Below are 16467 nucleotides of genomic sequence, written 5' to 3'. Positions count from 1 at the left end.
TTGCAGAGCAGAATGACCTGGAGCTGACCAGTTCATTCTGGGGTCTTAGAAAGTAGTTGGAAGGGTTGAGAGAACAGGCTCTAAGCTGAGCCTCCAGTCTGTTGGAGAAGCAGCAGCTACTGTGTGCAGGAGGACGGAGCTGCTGCTGTCTTCGGGCAAGCTTGGCCCTTTGACAATTGGGAGTCATTTCCTTATGTATGAGAAAGAGATCGCTGCTGTGGGCACCCACCTGTGTGTGTGTGGCCTGATTTGCTGAGCTGCTGCCCTGGGGCTCATTCAGGGACAAGAGCATCAGTGGAAATCATCTGCTAAGGCAGGCTCCAGAGCAGACTTAAACGGTGGCATCTTTTCAGCTGGCAACTAGCAGGCAGAGCTTTGAATCATCTTCATAATTTGAAAATTGATCTCTTTGCATTGGGTGGTTTATTTTGTGCTTCCAAAAGCCATCAGGGACATATTACCGCTTGCCTTTCCTCCTTGGCACTGCTCTGGATTAAAAAACTTTGAGCCTGAGATGGGGATTTTTTATTCCCAGGATTCTTGTAGAATTGTGCCCCTTGTTGTAGTGGACCTGGTGGTACTCATAGAGCCTCCAGTCTCGGGGGTGGGGAAATTGCTTGGAGAAGGGGAGGCCAAGCTGGGCCTTGGAGGATAGCCCTAGTGGAGGAGCCTCAAGGGGCCACGCCTGCCTCACCTGTGTGTGGCTTTGTGTGGCAGTGTCCTTAGTCATGTCACAGCACTACAGCAATGTTCAGAACTGCCAGGACCAAAATACTGAAGGCTGTTTTCTTGTCTTCCAGCTGGGGAGAGGTTGAAATTCCATTTTTCCCCACGGGCTTATTCGTAAGTGCTTTCTCCAGATGGTGTGCTCCAGAGAGGTCCTTGTGCCCTGGGAACGGTTCACAATGTGAATGAGGTCACCCATGGTGAGGGGTGGCTCACAAGGCAGCCTACCAAGGCATGGCTTTCAGAACCCCTCTTGGCTCTCCGGAGCCACAGCCATTTAGCCGTGGTCAGCACACCCCACACACAGCCTTTCCAAGGCTATGGATATGCTCTCACGCTGGTGCTTCCTGACTTCTTTGCAAGCATTGTCCAAATACTCCTTGGTTTTTGGGACTGGCAAGTGGTGTGAGAGGGTGATTAACAAATGCTTGGGGTGAGTACAAAGATTAGAGTGTGAAGACAGTAGGAAGGTGTGAAGTGTTGAGGGCTTGTGTGAGGAGAGAATTGAGGTCTGGGAAGAATGATGGTTGAGACATGGCTGCTTTTACTTAGGTCACAGGAGAGGAGTCAGTCCAGGAATAAAATAATCTATTAAGCATTGTCGATGCCAAACTGAGAAGGAAGGAAAAACAATGTATCTCAGATTGAACGGGCACAGAGTTGCAGCCCAGTTTGGTGAACCCAGTAAGACAAGAGATGAGGTTGGCTCAATCACTCCAATGCAGCAAATAGGAACAGGGACACCTTCCACTTTCATTCACCCCAAAATTCCCAGGGTTATTATTGGGCTGTTCATGTGGTGGATGCTGTTCTGTGAAGATCATGTAAACATAAAGAATGTTCCTGAAGAGGGATCAGAAATTCAACCTCTTCAACCTCAAGGCCCATAAACCAGTAGGAAGTGTATGCTTTGTTTGTGGCCACATATGTGAGCACGCACGTGGTTATGCATGTGGACTGTGTATGAGATCCGAGGAGGTGGAGGATAGTCTAGTATTTAGCTGTGAGTCCTGTGTGTGCTGCAGAAATCTTCCATTGTCTCACTTTGTGACCTTTAATGAGTCATACGCTCCTTTGTTTTCTTATGTGTTCAGTGGAGATACTCACCCTTGTTGGTTGTTAAAGCAGTTCTCGTGCTCCAGGTGCCTTTATTAATTATAATTCTCTTTTCTAATTTTTTCCTCTGGGATCTTATAATAAAGGAAGAGGCACAGCTTTATTGGGGTCTTCCTAGCTTTATACTTAAGCTCAAGGTGAGTGCAGGGAGGTATGTGAGAGACAAGTCTTCGAGGAAGTGTTGGGTATTTTAACTTACATATATTACATTGTATATTTACCTTTTCCTGTATCCTGCCTTTCACACTGTTTCTGAGATCTATACATGTTATAATACACATCTTATTCTTATTTCATGTCTGTTAAAATGAGGCAATGAGACTAGAGAAGGGGAATGACAAACAGAAGGTCACACAGCTGAATCAGGACTAGAACAGATTTCTGGACTCTCTTTTCTCAGCATCACACACTTGTGTTTCCATGTGCCCCTTCCAAAGTGCAATAGTTTGAAATAAGGTTTCTAGGTAATTGTGAATCTGGGATCCAAAGAGTATCACAAGCTCTATCTTTGTCTCCCTGGTGTGACTGCTGTCCTCTGTACTCTTCTCCTGCAGGTTCCAACTATGGGAGCCCACGCCCAGCTCATGCCAACATGAATGCCAACGCAGCGGCAGGGCTTGCCCCCGAGCACATCCCCACTCCAGGGGCAGCCCTGTCCTGGCAGGCGGCCATTGATGCGGCCCGGCAGGCTAAGTTGATGGGAAGTGCTGGCAACGCGACCATCTCCACAGTCAGCTCCACCCAGCGGAAGCGGCAGCAGTATGGAAAACCCAAGAAGCAGGGCAGCACCACTGCCACACGCCCACCTCGCGCCCTGCTCTGCCTGACTCTGAAGAACCCCATCCGGAGGGCATGCATCAGCATTGTCGAATGGAAATATCCTTTGTGCCCTGGTCTGGGCAGAGTGTGTGCCTCAGTAGGGCCAGCCCCCCAACACCTATCAGCCAGTGGGCTGTGTTGTCCCTGCTGAGCCCGTAAGTGTTATCCGACCTGCTGCATCTGCTGGGGCGCTGTAAAACGCAGAGTTCCAGGTGCAGCTCCAGACTTGATGAATCACAATCTCCAGGGATAGGACGTGGAATCTACTTGTATAAAAAGCTCCCCAGGTGTTTGTTTCTCTGTGTGTGTTTTCATATAATAAGCAACATTTGAGAAAATGAGCTCATCTTACCTAGCTGAGCTTGCCAGGGACCCGCGTGTTGGGTTAAGTGGTTTCATGCTGCTACTGCATAGCCTTCTTTTCCTACCATGTCATGACTGGCATACTTTCATGACCTCCCTCTCTCTAGGGTGAAGGAGCCTAGGAAATGCAAGATGGTGGTGGTCAGTGTCTGCAGCTAGGGTCAAGGTGTAGGACAATGATTCTTAACCTTGGCTGCACGTTAGCATCACCTGGAAAGTTGTAACAAAATACAGGTGCCCGAGCTCCAACCAGCATATTTTTTAAATTCTCCAAGTGATTCTAATGTGTAAAGTGGAGATTCTGGCCTGCAGTGTTAAACACAGAACCACTCTGTATAGAAACTAGTGACTGGGTATTTGAGAGAAAATGGCTTTCTTTGAAAGCCTGGGCTCTAACTGTGCAATTTACAGGCCCCTGGCATCATGGGAATTGTGGGTAGAGACGGAAAGGACAGTAGATCCACTCCTGACTTTCCCTAGTGATGGCATTGAGCCCCACAAAAGTGACTCTCAGGGTCATATGGTTGGTGACAGACAGGACTAGAACCTGGTATTATTGTTGGGCATTTTTATAATAAGTCATTCAGGCCTGGCTACCATGTTTCCAAAGGTTCATGATGGGAGTGTTAGATTTCATTCATGAATTTCTAGGGAAAAATTTTAAAGTCTTGGGTAGTGGTTAAAAGGCCAAAGAAGATGACTCGGGGAGAGAAGAAAGTTTGTATTTAAGAAGAAATGTTAGTTCTATAAATGTTTGAACCCCTGAACTCAAAAGGAACTTTAAGAGAATGCAGTTCAAGCCAAGTGGCTGCTCCAGAGCTAGCCAGTCCGTGGTTCTGGTTCTCAGATGACTGGGCAGGAGGCTCGGCTTTGTTGGTCCCATTAGGCCATTGTCAAAGCTGCTCTCTCAGAATTGTGGAGTTGGAGGGCAGGGGGCCCTAAATGCCGGGGTTCTCAGGGGAGGGGGAGCACTGGGGCCTGGAGAAGCTGCAGAACTTTCCCAGACCACATAGCTGGCAACTGACAGTGGGGTTTCAAACCCAGGCTCCCCAATTCCCAAATCCATGCATTTCCTACAGCCACACCCCCAAAGCACAGAAGAGAGGTACTAGGGTGGATGTTCAGGGGACACCATCCAGCCCCCCTGGGACACAGTGGGACCTGGATCTGGGGCCTGACACTCATCCCATTGTGGCCTTGCCACCTGATTCCCCCGAGCTTCAGTTTCCTCATCTCTAATGCAATAACCATAGTTGCCTCCCAAAGATTAGCAAGAGCCATAGAATCTGTGCATCTGGGAGCACGCTCAGAAAATCTACCTTCAGAGACATTTCAGTGAGTGCTAGTTAACCTCCTGGGTTGGATGGGTCCCTGGTGCTGGTGACATACAAAGTCTAGAAAGAAGGGGAGAGAGGAGAGATGAGAGTAATATACAGGATAGGTCGGGGAAGAGTGGTCAGGTACAGTATGCCAACTTGGGCCTCAGCTACCTCATTGCACTGCTCCCCACAAACTTGGGCAGCAGGGTGCTGCAGCCACTCTCCAAGGGAATGTTTCCTCCATCCACAGGAGAGGAAGTAGACCCAGCCTTGGCATGTGGGTTGGTGGCATTCTCAGATTGTCTTTGAAAGGTAGCTGATGTGTAAGGAGATGGTCTGGCATACTAGCCAGTCAGTGCTCTTGAAAGAGTGGAATTTGACCGTGTCATTAAGAAGAAAAGGCAGTTTAAAAAATGACCTGGTTGTCCCGGGTCACTGAACACTTCCTGGGCTTACCTGGTTTTTCACAGCTAATGGCTTTTCTTATCCGCCTGATTGATTTCTTTACTCATAATCTTCGCCAGCTGTAGCCAGTACTTTTAGCATAAGATGATGGATGGATAACTGGATGGGCAAAAAACAAACAAACAAACAAACAAACAAAAAAACATCCACTCTGGGACCAAGCTGGCTGACAGTTTGAGGACTGGATCTGTGAGGTCAGGCCTAGTTGTTAATGTGCCCTTGTCTTGGGGGCAGTGAGGGAACACAGAGGATTAGATGATGGGAACCAAACTGACCAGCCTTTGGGCTGAATGTCACTCTCCTAAGCAGGTGGGGAAAGGCTCGGAGGGGACAGGAGTGTGTAAGAGAGCTGAAAGAACTAACTTCCTTAAATGCTCCAGGGTAACTTCAGGATAGATCAGTGTAGAGTTGTACTTATACACCCAGACCCTAGAGCCGGGCTTCCTAGGTTTGAAGCCCATCCTTCCACCATCTCTGTAACCTTGGACAGGTTAACCTTTAACCTTTCACTTAGAAAGGGGGATGATAATTGTGCATTCCACTCAGGACATTTATGTAGAGCAGTTAGAACAGTGCCTGGTACAGAGTAAGTTCCCAATAAATGTTAGCTATGTCCTCCCTGTTGCCATCACCATTGTCCTCATCAACATCACCATCATCATCACTTGTTCCTTGGCCAACCCAAGGAGCAGCAGGCGTGTTGGAAAAGATGAGTCAGAAAGTCTGGTTCTGATCCTGGCTCTGGTAGTATTTCCCAGCTTGGGGTCTGGGAGAAGTTGTTTTATTTTCTCTGTCAAGTGGGGAGGTTGGACAGGCCCAGTGCATGCTTTAATTTTTATATCAAGGTACAGAAAATGACAACTTTATGAAGTATGTTTGGTAAATGCACCCCCTGTTGCACCCATATGGCCCAGGGGGATCAATAACCAGCACACAGCTGGGAAGCCTGGACTAGATAATCACTAAGATCCCTTCCCAGCTCAGGGTCACCTGTTAAAGAAGTTAGAGGCCATCTATGGCAGGGGAAGGAATGCTGGACTCAGAGGGCAGGGAGTCAGGTTTTAGTCCTGGCTGGTCAGGGTCTGCTGTGGGGTCTTAGGAAAGTTTCTTAGGCTCTCTGGATCTCAGAATTTTGGACCAGCTGATTTTTAAGTCTTTTCCTGCTTCAAGATATGTTAACTTGATGAATACAGGTTTCATGTCCTGGGAGATGAAGATGAAGCAGGAATTCTCATCCTCTCCTTCTTCCTTCCTCAGACTCCATAGACTAGGCTAAAAACTTGGCAGTGTAAGGGGGTGGGGGAGGTGAGGCTGGAAAAGTATAAACTAGGAGCTTCCTCTGAAGCCTCCCCCTTTTGGCCATTCCTTGTGAGTGCAGGATGGAGGGGTAGTTTCACTGGAGCTCATTTTTCTCCCGAGGTTGTGTCCTGGGCTGATATTTAGATAAATAAATCCAGGCACAGGATCCCTGAGTGCACTGCTGCTGGTGCGTGGGTCTTGGCTTGTCCTGCTGGATCCCGGCACATACCAGGGGAAGGGGGAGAGGACCTGGGACGTAAGCCTTATCCCTGGAAGCCAGCCCTGCTGCCTGGGGAGACTTCAGGGGTTCTACATGGAGCTGTGCCTTAAAGAAAAGGCAGTTCCCACCCTGGAAGCACAGTACACGTGCTGCCATGCTCTTGGGGGTCCTGAGGCCTGGCCATCTTCAGGTTCTCTGGAAGTTGTCAGAGAATAAGGGAGAAGAAGAAGAAAAAAGCTTTCTGAACTTCAAATTAAAAGGAGTAAAAATAAAATCTCCAAATTTCAAATGAAAAATCTTAAAGTCTAGAGTCTGCCTTCAATCCCGCTCTGTCCGCCTTTCCCCTCCCAAGCTTGAGTCCCTGGGTGGCAGCATGAAACTACAAGGGGAGGGGTCCTGGGATCACAGGTCCTGACTGGAGAGGCCCTGCTCTGTAACAGCAACCTCAGCGCACATGAGGGAAAATGAAGGCTGGTGCAATCTAAATAAATAAAAGAAGGAGAAAAAGTTTTTAGAAATCTGTGTTTACTCTGGCACGCGACAGGCCTCCACTGCTTTTGACATATTAGGAAAAATTTTGGCAGGGACCCATTGGAAGTACTTAAAAAGGCATATGTTTCTTTTCAGAATACAAGGGGCTTGGAATGTATTGTTTAAACAAAATTCTTATGAATCTTTGATTCATTTAAGAATATATATATATATATGTATTTTTGTTTCACTTGTGCTTTCTGTATCATTAACTTCCTTAACTCCCTTCCTCAGACCATTTGAAATCATTATTTTACTGACTATTTTTGCCAATTGTGTGGCCTTAGCGATCTATATTCCCTTTCCAGAAGATGACTCCAACGCCACCAATTCCAACCTGGTAAGTCCACCATCCCGATTCCATGCTTCTCTTCCTTGGCAGAGGAGCGACTTGATCACGCGCCTTCAGGTTGGAATGTGGGAGAGCAGGGAAGCACGTGGGAGACGGGCTTGTGCTGAGTACACAGTGCTAAGGTCTCGTGGCTGTTCTGTTCTTTATTGGAAGCAGCACTTGTCTTATCATAGCCTGCTTGTAGAAAGGATATTCCAACTAGGTGATAGGGCGGTGTGTGTGTGTAATCTCTGCCTGCTGCCACATGCAGCATGTGTTACAGGGCAGGTGTTTGTGGAGTGAACTTTTATTCTCTGGTCATTTGTTGTATTTAGGTGCCTCTGTTCATTGGTAGGACTTGGTCAGGTGGTCTGTAGTATCGCATGATAAATAATTTCTAGGAAGCTTTTAGGGAAGTTTGCTTTTGCAGCCAAGATATATTATTTAGTTAAAAGGGTTTTATTTTCTTGGGAAAGGCAGCTTTCCATTTGGATTGTTGAGAGGCCAGTGCTGGAGGTTTGGGGTTAGGATTTGTCCATGGAAAAAGCATGGGGAGTGTTTACTTTTGGCTGAGCATGAAGTCATTACAGAGGCCTTTGCTCCATCTGGGCATGGGAGGAAAGGAGCTCTGGAATGCGGCTGGCAAAACTGGGGCACATGGGGATGCCTCTGAGACAGGCATGCAGGAAAGTCCTGTCCTCCTTCCTGGGCAAGGACGCCTCATGTCTGTAATCCCCATCTTCCCATGTCACCAGCATCTTCCCTTAATGCGTGAGAATGGATTGTCCTATGCGGTCGTTTCTAACAGAAGCTGTGTGGTTACAAGGTTCTCCTTCCCATTGTTGCTAGTGCTGATGACATCATCAGTATAATTCTTTTGCTTTTTAACCTTTGACATTTTCTTTAGCCCTTCAGCAAATAAATCTGATGTACACTTTAAACTTCTCTGCCGTTCCTTGGTTTTAGGGTGAGCCTCCCCTCCGTAGTGGGCAAGGTGTTTGCAGTGAGCCAGGCTTTGTGCGTATGGCTTGGCTGGGGCTATGCTGGCTCCACAGCAGGCCAGCGAGCACTGAGTGATGACACGGCCGGAGTCAGCAGACAGAGCATTACCTGCAGTCCACACAGCCTTCTGAGGTGTGACCTTTCTCTTAACAGTCGAGAAATCATTACTGTCTCAAAATAAATATAAGCAAAGCATCTCCCAAATGTCCCCTGGAAAGGCAGGCACTGCTTCCATTCATGGTACGACTTCTTTTCTGTGTGCACAAGCCCTCCCCTGCCATGGTCCTCCAAAAACCCTGTTGCTGAGCACATAACCTGCAACTTAAAAAAAAAAAAAAAAAAGAATCCATGTGCTGTTCTGAAGCCAGTGAAGTTCTGAGTCTTCTCTAGGCCAAAGCAGTGCTGAAAGTAGGTAGAGGAGTGTGGTTTTGTCTCAGGCTCCAGAGATGACCCCATAGCAGCCTGCACCACAGAATTCACGGGCGGATCAGCAGGGTCACCAGGGGAGCTGCACCAGAGGGGAGCCAGGGCTGGCAGATCCATGAACCCCCTGCCTCCATGAACCCCCTGCCTCCGGAGCAGAGGGGCCAGCTGGAGAGCCAAGGTCATGATGGATTACTCGAGCTAGAATGAGGTTGCCAGGTACGGAGAATGCTGGAGGGACCACGGTTTTTAAAATCACATCCCGGAGTGATGGAAGCGCTCTAAAACTAGATGGTTGCACAACTGTGTAACATGTAACTAAAGCAGGGAAAGAAATGTCACTAAAAATCATTGAGTTGTGTATTTACCAAGGGTGAATTTTATGATATATAAGTTACACCTCGATAAAGCTGTTTGTTTTTAAAGAATAACACCAGCATGCAAGCCCAAGCTTCTCAAGGCCTCCCAGTAGTAGGCTCTCTATTCCTCTATTTCTTCCAAATGAAGGGTTAGGAAGGTGGAGGCAGCCAGTGAACTTTGTCAGTCACTTTGCACTAGGAATTGGGGGTACAGAAGACAGTGTGGGGGATTAAAAAGGGGCTTCTAATTACTAAGGCAATTCCTACCTCTTTCAAACTATGGGTTAGGCCAGGGGTCAGCAACCTTTAAGACATAAAGAGCCACTTGGACCTGTTTTTGAAGGAAAAGAAAAGCCTGGGAGCTGCAAAACCATTGCGACATTTAAAACAAATATAACACTGCATATATTGTTTCTTACCTTAATGCTATATACCGGATCGTGCAGAAAAAGGATTTTTTCACTTAACAAAAAGAGCCGCATGCGGCTCCGGAGCCGCAGGTTGCCAACACCTGGGCAGTGATTTACTAAATTAAGGAAGTATGCTCAGGTTACCTCCATCTGAAACACACACACACACACACACACACACACACACACACACACTCTCTCTCTCTCTGCCCTAATTCTGCCAGCTCTATCCTTGAACTTCCTTTGATGGAAATGTATACAAATTAAAAACATTATTTTTTGAGGAAGAGGCTGCATTTGCTATCCCTGCCAGTTCAATTTTGCTCTCTCCTCAGCTTTTTGCTCACTATCTTCCATTCCATCTCTGAAATGTAATAGAGATGGGTCTCAGTTGGCAAACTCAGCAGGGAAAGAAATGTAACTTTTCCTGTAACTGAACATTATGTCTGATTTGGGACTTCATGTGGCCCGGTGGCATAAACCTCATCTCTGTAATGCAGGGCTCTCGGGCCCTTCCCTGGAGTCGTAGCTTAGTCCTAAGGACAGCTCTAGGCCCCTGCAGCAGGGCTCTTGACACAGTCAATCCACACTGTTAGAATGGCCTTGTCCCTTCATGGTCTTTGATCCATGTAGGCATTGTGGTCTCTTGTTCCCCAGCATGGTGCCTCTCCAGTTCTCAATCTCTCTATCGCTTCTGAGACTGTGGGACGGGGGATGGGGAAGATTTCAAGTGCCCTTTTGCAAGGACACACTCAGGGTCTCATTCATTTTTTGTTTCCTTGCTGATACTTCCCTGTTTGCCATCTCGGGACCTTTGTTTGGGACAGAGTCGCCCAATAGACTTCGCATGTGATCGCTTTCAGACTGTCATCAATGCCCTGCCCAATACTCGAATTTCAGTCACATTCTCACTCCTGTTTTCTGCTTTTCCACTGTGTCATACCTTCCCTGTGGCAGTGAAGGCCACTGACTAGATGGGAGGCCACAGGGTCAAGGAGTATTAGAACCCCCTGAAATAACCAAGCAATATCCACATCAGCTTATAGATTGGGATATTATTCTACTCCACGGACATAATCAACACCAGTTGAACTGGCAAGGATAGCAAATGCAGCCTTGCACTTCCTCATTCTCTCCACAGCATCTTAGATTATCAAAAGTTTCTTTGCAAAATTCTTTTATTGCTCAGCTTCAGTACATAGTTAATATTAAGTCTTCTCCTGTCACTCTTACAATTTTTCCTGTTTCTCATAGTTTCTCTCATGCTTCTACAGGAACTTCTACAAGGGTTCTCTCTGGGCCATATTTTCTCTTTCTATACTCTGCCCTTATGAGCCCAGCTACTTTCACAATTTTATAGTCTCTTTTTAGGTAAGTTGTTTCTGGGCTTAGGTCTCCAACTTCAAGTGCTCCCAAAAGGCCTGGACCAGTATTTTCTAGAGCAGAGAGGCCTGGGGACCAGTACAGTGATGCCTGGCCAGCTTGGTTATTATAACACCTGGAGAGCTTGAACCATATGGACTCCTATGCTTTGATAGCTCTGATTCAAATTTAGTAGTTCCGGGACATGGCCTAGGAATCATCTTTTTAAAAATTCCTCATTGGTGGTGGTGGGTGTGGGTGTGAGTGGGGTGCTAATGATCAGTCAGGTTTGAGAGCTACTGGTCTCTTGGAGAGAGCAGAATTTGAGTTGAGCAGATCTCTGTCCAAATCTTGTTTTCTCTACTTTGTAACTCAATCTTAATCTGAAGTTCTCTAGTCTTTCTTGACCTCAGTTCCCCAGCGTATTAAATGGAGGGGTCATTTCTTCACAGGGTTCTGGGGAAGAGGAGAAGGTAGACAGTGATCATAAGTACCCAGTTGTAAGTGCCAGGATGTCTTGCAAACATCCATGCCAAGAGTCAGGATGATGTTTGGGAGACTTAACGAGGCAGACCTTGTGTCTAACAGGGAAGATAAACATGGTCATATAAGGGTTCCGAATGTCAGGGAGACATTTTTTGCTCTTGGGAAGGGAATAAGAGAAGACTTCACATGGGGAAATAATTTGAATTGCATCTTGCAAGAAGAGGTGATTTCCAGACCAAAAGAGGCTGAGGTATGCCCATGTGCAGAGGTCTAGTTATTGTGGCCTTTATGACCAAAGGATGGGGTACCAGTTTCCAGTGAATGAAAAGAGCCAGATGATGGCCCATCCCAACAGTCAAACCGAATTGCAGGTAATGAGGAAACCCTAGGGATTTTCAGAGCTGGGGAGTGCTGGGTCCAGGGGTATATTTTAGAAAGGGTGCTCTTGGGGCTCGAGGAAGGTGGCCCAGAGGGAGGCCTCACTGTTTGTGATGAGAAAAGGAAACTGCAGAAGTCCAGACAGTAGTGACAACATGGTGGAGAGGGATTGGTGGATTTAAGAGGTAAACTTGCCAGGACTTGTGACCAGTTGGATGTTGTGGAACAAAGGGAGAGCTGACTCCCAGGATGGTGATGTGAGTAACTAGGTGCCGTTAGCCAAGAGAATGTCTTCAGGTGGGAAAGGTCACAGTTGAGGGGAAGGGAATGAGGGGTACAACTTGTGATTTGTTAAGTGAGGAGTCCGTGGAATGTGCAGATGGAAATGTATAACAGTCAGTAGATACAGGTCAGGAGCTCAGGAGACCGTTCATGCCAAAGAGAGAGACTAGGGGGAGTAGGAGCATGGATGAGAAAGAGTCACAGACCTGGTTCAGAGCACTGTGTCAGGGTGGAGAGTGCGAGGCGGTGACCCCATGGCTGAAACCCCAAAAGCACCAATGTGTGCAGAGTGGGTGGAGGAAGAGGAGCCAGTAGAGGGCGTGAGGAACGGCTGGCCTGAGAGGTAGGAGGGGAAAATCTAGAGAGAGGACCCTTAGAAGCTAGGGAAACCACGTGTTGAACAATATAACAAAGGGACTGGTTGCTAGTTCAAACTCGTCTTTATGACAACTCAAGGCCGCTTACAAGAGGACTGGCTTGATTATGAGGAGCAGCTGGGCTCAGGGTTTGGTGTAGGATGAGAGGACGTTTGTAGCCTCGCTGAGGCCCTGGAATAGTAGGTGCATAATGACTGTTTATCAAGCTTCAGTGATGAAACATTTGTCTTGTCATGCCATACTGTGGTCCCCAAATCATATAAGTGCCCACGAAGCTTGAGAACTCCCCCATTGCTTTTATAATACTTCTATATATTTTTTAAAAAAATAATTGCTGTTTCAGAGTCCTTCTCTGAGAAACAGTGAAGGAGAGATGATGATGCACCAACAGCTGTGGTTCTCAAACCTCAGTGCACAAGAATCATATGGAGAGTTTGTTTAAAATGTAGGTTCCCAGGCCTGGTCCCCAGAGCTTTCCATTCTGTGAGTCTGGAGTGGGCCCTGGAGTCCACATAGTTAACAGGCTTCCCTGGTGCATTTGATGCAGGACCCAGGACTGCTCTTGGAGTGGTGACCTAGGATGTGGCCAGCGCATCTTCTTCCACCTCACACTCTCCTGTCTGCTCTTGTCTACCCTCCTCTCACTCTAGGGAAAAGATGAGGTGTGTCAGCTGCCTAGAGGTTTCCCACTGTATTGAGTTCAAGAATAACCTGAAACCGGTTTGGCTTAGTGGATAGAGCGTTGGTTCGATTCCGGTCAAGGGCGTGTGCCTTGTTTGCGGGCATATCCTCAGTGGGGGGTGTGCAAGAGGCAGCTGATCGATGATTCTCTCTCATTGATGTTTCTAACTCTTTCTCTCTCTTCCTCTCTGTAAAAAAATCAATAAGATATATATTTTTTAAAAAAAGAATAACCTATGTAGCAAAGCACACTCACACATTAGAATTACACACACAGATTCACATCTGTCCTTACCTTGGCTCATGCTTTCTCTCACAGGACTTTCCTTTCTTCCACCTACTTAATATAACCCCCATGTATTTTTCTAGTACTTGCTTTCCTCTTTTTCCAAGAGATGAAAAATATTTCAGTATGGAATTTTTAAAGGTCTTTTTCTCATTATTTACATAAAAGTCTGTTTGTGTTATGCTCCATCAAACATATGCCTTTGCACCCAAATCCATCATCTTTGTTCTTTTCTTTATGCAGGTGAAGCATAATGAAACCTGAACTGGCCTGTGTCATGGTGTTTCTTTATTATTCACAGTCTTGTTGTTGGCAATGACACTTACTATACAGTACATCATTTATAGTATAGCAACTGTAAACCCATACTATGAATAGCTGGTACCTAGGAGGTAAATTGTATGATGTCTGTTGAACAACCCCTGTGAGCAGAGCGACCTCATTGTGTGTGGAAAACTCCCAGTTCTCTGCAAACCCCAACATCCACAAAAGCTTGGCTTGAGTGAAATATTAAGAGGATATATTTGGCATTTGACCTTGTGCAAAGAACAGTGCTGTGTACTTTCCGAGCAAGAGCCAGGCTTTAGGCGGAGGTGGAGAACAGAAGGGAAGGAGTAGTTTGGGGCCTGGTGTTTCTTCTCCTTAGGCATGTGAAAGGAGAGAGCTCAAGGGGAATGAGTTCATTAGGGCGCTCAAGCTAGGCTAGGAAGGAGGTGGGGTGTCAGGTTCCTCCCCTAACACCCCCCCCCCCTTTTTTTTTTTTGCTGTGAAATTGGGGCAGTAAATAAAAGTGGCATGGTAGTCAGGTTGTGAGGATTAAATGAGTTGACGGAGGTAAAATGCTTAGAAAAATGCCTCGCACAGACAAATGTGTTTTTTCGGAACTCAAAAACCAGCCCCAAGTTCCTAAGGTTCAGTCAGGATCAGTGGCACTTCAAGCTGGCTTTTGCCTCAGAAGTGTGGGAGAGGAGACCCCAAAACTCTTGTGCAAAGGGACAACCCTGAGTGGCCTGTGGGGACCCCACCCCCTCCCCCACAGGTGGGACAACCCTGCTCCTAGTGTAGGTGTGCCTGAGGCACTGGGAAGATTAGGTTCCCCCTCTCCCAGACAGTGCTGGATTGAAGACGGTCCCACGGGGTCCTGCATTTAGACCACCAGGATTTCTGAGACGAGTCTGAGGCCTTCCTACCAGGCTCTGAGAAGGATACGAGGCCCCAAGTCGAAGCCTCTACTTGACAAGTGAATAAAAATGCCAGTTGGGGTGTCCCTAATCTTCCTACCGTGAGCAGTGATTTCTTTTATCATGAGGTTTGCCTGAGAGCATGAAGTCTTTGTGGGGCTCTCATGCATCAACAATAATGATCATAACAAAAGGAGATTTATTATTGCTCTCTTGTATGTGTTATCCTTAATGCACCAGGCACACACAGTAGAGGGTTATAAAATACGCTAACAGATAATTGCAGATAATAAGCCACATGGCTATTGTATCATATGCTAATTCTCTCTGCTGGGTGGTGAGAGTGGGGAGAGGGGGTGGGGGAGGCAGCAGTAGAGTATGTCTTTAGATGAGAGAATTAGGTTGACACCATCTGTTGGGAAGACTGAGTAAATCTCCCCTCTGGGGTTCCGATCGAACTGTCTGAGTGGGACCTGGGCATGGGTATGTCTTAGCCATTCTGAAGCCAGGGTGGTAGAGGCTGACCTAGGAAGCAAGATCGGAAATATGTGGTCTGAGGTCAGTCACTTAACCTTTCTGTGTTTCTTCTGGCAAGTGGGAGTCATAAAACTTGCTTAGTCATAATAATTACCTTTAGTGAGTGACTACCAAGTGCCAGTGCCTTGCCTACAATATTTCTAATGCCCACGACAGTAAATTATATTATCTCTTTACTTGAGGGCAGAGAGTTTACCCCTCTTGTTCACTGCTGTGGTCCAGGGTCTTGAGCAATCACTGGCACATGCCAGGCTCTTGTACATATGTGTAGCGTGAATTAATGGGTGAGTGAGTGAACCCTGCCAGGTAGTGAGTTTTTATTTCAGATGAGGCTACAGTATCCCACAGAAGTAAAGTGACTTGGTGAGTGAGTGACAGAGCTATAATTTGAACTAAGGCTGTATGGACCCATTTCTTGGGCTATTGGCTCTGTTCTCTGGCGTATATAGCATAGAATGAGGTAGATGTAAAAATGTTTTAAATAATTAAGTACAGTGTCACAGGTATTAACAGGTATTAAATAAAAACTTGATTATGTTGCAAAATAAAATTGGCAAATGCTGAAGTAACCGAAGTTAAACAAATCACTTTATTATAAGTCTCCTCAGAGTCTTTAGCACTACTTAGGAATTTTTTTCTGTGTGCAGACTCTGTCCTATGTGCTTTGTGTAGATCAGTGCAGATAAGCATATTATAGCCCTATGAAATAGTTACTGTGATATGCAGGTGAGGGCACTGAAGCTCAGGAGTGGAGCAATTGGCCCTGTGAAACGTAGCTGTGAAGTGACTCCACTGTCACATAGATGGAGGCAGTTATATGCAGGTGTATGTTCTTAGCTTTGCCTCCTGTGTGTGAAAGTGCATGGGCTCTCTGGACCAGGCAGGGTGTGCGCTCCCTTTCCAGCCCTCCCCTCCCCAGGCAGCTTGAGGAATGGTGTTCTTTGGAACACACTGTGGTAAATATGCTATAATAATGCAGTGGTTTACAGCCACAGGCAGAAGAGAAAACTGTGCCCAAGGACTGATGCCATAGGACAGGACAGAGCTGGGAGCGTGACAGGAGAAGGTGGAAGGCCAGGGTAGCAAAGGAGGCCCGCGAGGCCCACCAGGTTCCACAGGAGCTGGTGTTCCAGGCTGGAAGGCCAACTCCCTGGCGAGAGTTGTGCTTCATCTAATCAGCATAAATCCATGGAGGGCCTGGGGCATTTGTTTGACTCAGTGTTTCCTCATTAAATATTTCAGAGAAGACATTGTTTGCTCCGCCTTTGCCAGCAGGTGGGCAAGAGGAGACAATGCTTTGAAGTCTAAGTATGATGATTCCTCTTACTCCTTTTGTACCCATCTGTACTAACTTTGGAGGGAAATGTTTCATATACTATAGTCACACTTCTTGTAATGGAAAACCTTTCATGTCCAAATACTCTCCCGCCCCCCTTTTTGTTTTAATAAGAAAGGAATTTAATATCAGGTTGTAAGAATCTCATGGGAACCTAAGAGCAGCCAACAAAGCTCTG

General features: G+C 46.7%; 1 protein-coding gene across 33 annotated transcripts in view; it reads left to right on the top strand.

Moving 5' to 3' along the window:
- The window catches only part of CACNA1C (calcium voltage-gated channel subunit alpha1 C), a gene marked incomplete at its 5' end in the record, with an annotated part of 660607 nt that overhangs the window by 149406 nt on the left and 494734 nt on the right, over positions 1-16467 (top strand). For 19 of the 33 annotated variants that reach the window (XM_084878730.1, XM_084878732.1, XM_084878733.1 and 16 more), the window contains 2 exons: positions 2397-2727; positions 7093-7198. In XM_084878730.1, the coding sequence (XP_084734856.1) occupies positions 2397-2727; positions 7093-7198 (437 nt within the window). Of the gene's footprint in view, positions 1-2396; positions 2728-7078; positions 7199-16467 lie in introns of those variants that run through there. The other 14 variants (XM_084878724.1, XM_084878725.1, XM_084878749.1 and 11 more) reach the window with 2 other exon arrangements.

Source organism: Pipistrellus hanaki (genome assembly GCF_964339955.1).
Source record: "Pipistrellus hanaki genome assembly, chromosome: 3".
NCBI lineage: Eukaryota > Metazoa > Chordata > Mammalia > Chiroptera > Vespertilionidae > Pipistrellus > Pipistrellus hanaki.
The sequence above is the reverse complement of the archived record's forward strand: the minus strand, read 5'-3'. Positions and strand labels throughout refer to the sequence as shown.